The sequence below is a fragment of the Mandrillus leucophaeus genome, unplaced genomic scaffold (assembly GCF_000951045.1).
Source record: "Mandrillus leucophaeus isolate KB7577 unplaced genomic scaffold, Mleu.le_1.0 Scaffold813, whole genome shotgun sequence".
Taxonomy (NCBI): domain Eukaryota; kingdom Metazoa; phylum Chordata; class Mammalia; order Primates; family Cercopithecidae; genus Mandrillus; species Mandrillus leucophaeus.
Genome location: NW_012108842.1, coordinates 399,076 through 400,944, shown reverse-complemented (window position 1 = coordinate 400,944; position 1,869 = coordinate 399,076). Strand labels below are relative to the sequence as shown.

The 1,869-nt window shown below is 34.9% G+C and overlaps 1 protein-coding gene across 2 annotated transcripts in view; it reads left to right on the top strand.

The window, feature by feature from the left end:
• Positions 1-1,869, top strand: part of LOC105530352 (UDP-glucuronosyltransferase 2B19) — a 110,615-nt gene that overhangs the window by 10,107 nt on the left and 98,639 nt on the right. For both annotated transcript variants that reach the window (XM_011967866.1, XM_011967867.1), the window contains one exon: positions 531-662. In XM_011967866.1, the coding sequence (XP_011823256.1) occupies positions 531-662 (132 nt within the window). The remainder of the gene's footprint in view (positions 1-530; positions 663-1,869) is intronic.

The following is a 1,869-nucleotide window of genomic DNA, read 5'->3' as shown; positions in this document are numbered from 1 at the left end:
ACTCTGACAAATTTTAAGTGACGTGTACAAGATTATAGTAAGATAAATGTAGATTCACATAATCGCAGCTGTGAGTAACTTTTCCTCAGTGCTCAGAGTCAGGGAAGTCAACCACTAATGACTTCCAACTAAAATAATTCTGTAGAAAACCTGTGTAAAATAAACATATGTGATGTAGCAGAACAACAATATAGCATTAAAACCAAGTGGTGCCACATTAAGGAGCCTACATTAGTACTTAAAATATTATAAATGAAGAGTTCGGGTATCTCCTCAAATACTGTGTAATAGCTCTATTTCATTTCTCTCTTTCACACACACACACACACACACACACAAATATGCACACACACATATTTATACAAATACCCTTACAGAGGCATCCTATCTAATATACATCTGGCAAAAAAACTGAGTAATCGAGTCAGTCAAAAAACGAGATTTTCTCTTTTTAGTTTGTATAGCAATTGTTTCACAGTGCTTGCGGTGCTGATAATCTATTATGATAGAACACATTCTTTTTTTCACAGGAAATGGAAGAGTTTGTCCAGAGTTCTGGAGACAATGGTGTTGTGGTGTTTTCTCTGGGGTCGATGGTCAGTAACATGTCAGAAGAAAGGGCCAACGTAATTGCATCAGCCCTTGCCAAGATCCCACAAAAGGTTAGATAAAATGTCTTAATGTTGTGAAAAACTGCTGAAAGAGGCTGTTAAAGTTTGTAAAGAATCCAACTGTAGAAACTTCCTGCCTATAAATTCAGCTGATGGGAAAGCACTAATTATCTCAGATATTAACTCAAAATCAAAAATATATAGGGAAGATGCTAAAATAATACAGAGGGTGTTTTTCATTGGTAATTAATTTGGCATTAATATTGTGATCAGGAATCAATATACTTAAGAGTTGCAGCTAAAGTTTTGGTATTATCATGATATTGGGGTCAGGTAAGAGCTATCATCAAATTCTGCCCCTGTGATTTGATCCTGTTGTTTAAGATTCCCTGAGGGTGTTGTACAGACGATAGAAAACATGGATAGAAAACATAGCATTATAGTAACTTCACTAGAACAATAGCAGGTATTTAAAAAGTCTGACATGCATCATGCAGTTTAGTGTTGCCATGTTACCCAGCCTCATGTACTTCCTGTATATTTTGGAGTAGGCCTATTTGCGTGATATTCAGGGCACTATTCAGACAAAAGGATGGCCTAGGCTGTCAGACAACTAATATAAGGACCCACACAACTAGGCAAATTTGGAGAAAGAGAAAAAGCAGCCTGCCTTGCTGAGGGAAATATAGGAAGGACTCAAGGAGAAGGAAGCCAGGCAGGGGAACAGGTTCAGATGACGCCTCCATAGTACATAGTAGGAACATGTTTTCTTTTATATAGAATAAAATGTGTATTTGTCAATTACTTTTTAGTTCCCTGTCTGACATAGCCTTCTTGTAATGGCCTATACTAATATTTTGCCAAAAACTCAGTTACTTTAACACTGATGTGACAAATACAACTTAAACACTGTAAATTATTTTTTTAATTTATAAGGATTTCTTGGAGGTTCCAAAATTAGTAAATTAAACATAAAAATGTCTTGGCTATAGCAGAACATATTAATCACTGTTGTCAAAATTTTGTAGCACATTGTCTAAGTGTTAGCAACCAGTTGACCAAAATTCAGCAAAATACAATTTTGAATTTATTTAAGAGTTGTATTTTTATTCGTGGTACCAATAGGTTCCTCATTTCCATGTTGAAAAGTATCCAAAATTAGCAATACTGAGAATACTCTGAATTTGTGTCAAAAGCTATCACTTGAAATTTTTCTTGGAAGTAGTGCTTGATCATTTGTAATTTCAAAGAAGTTATA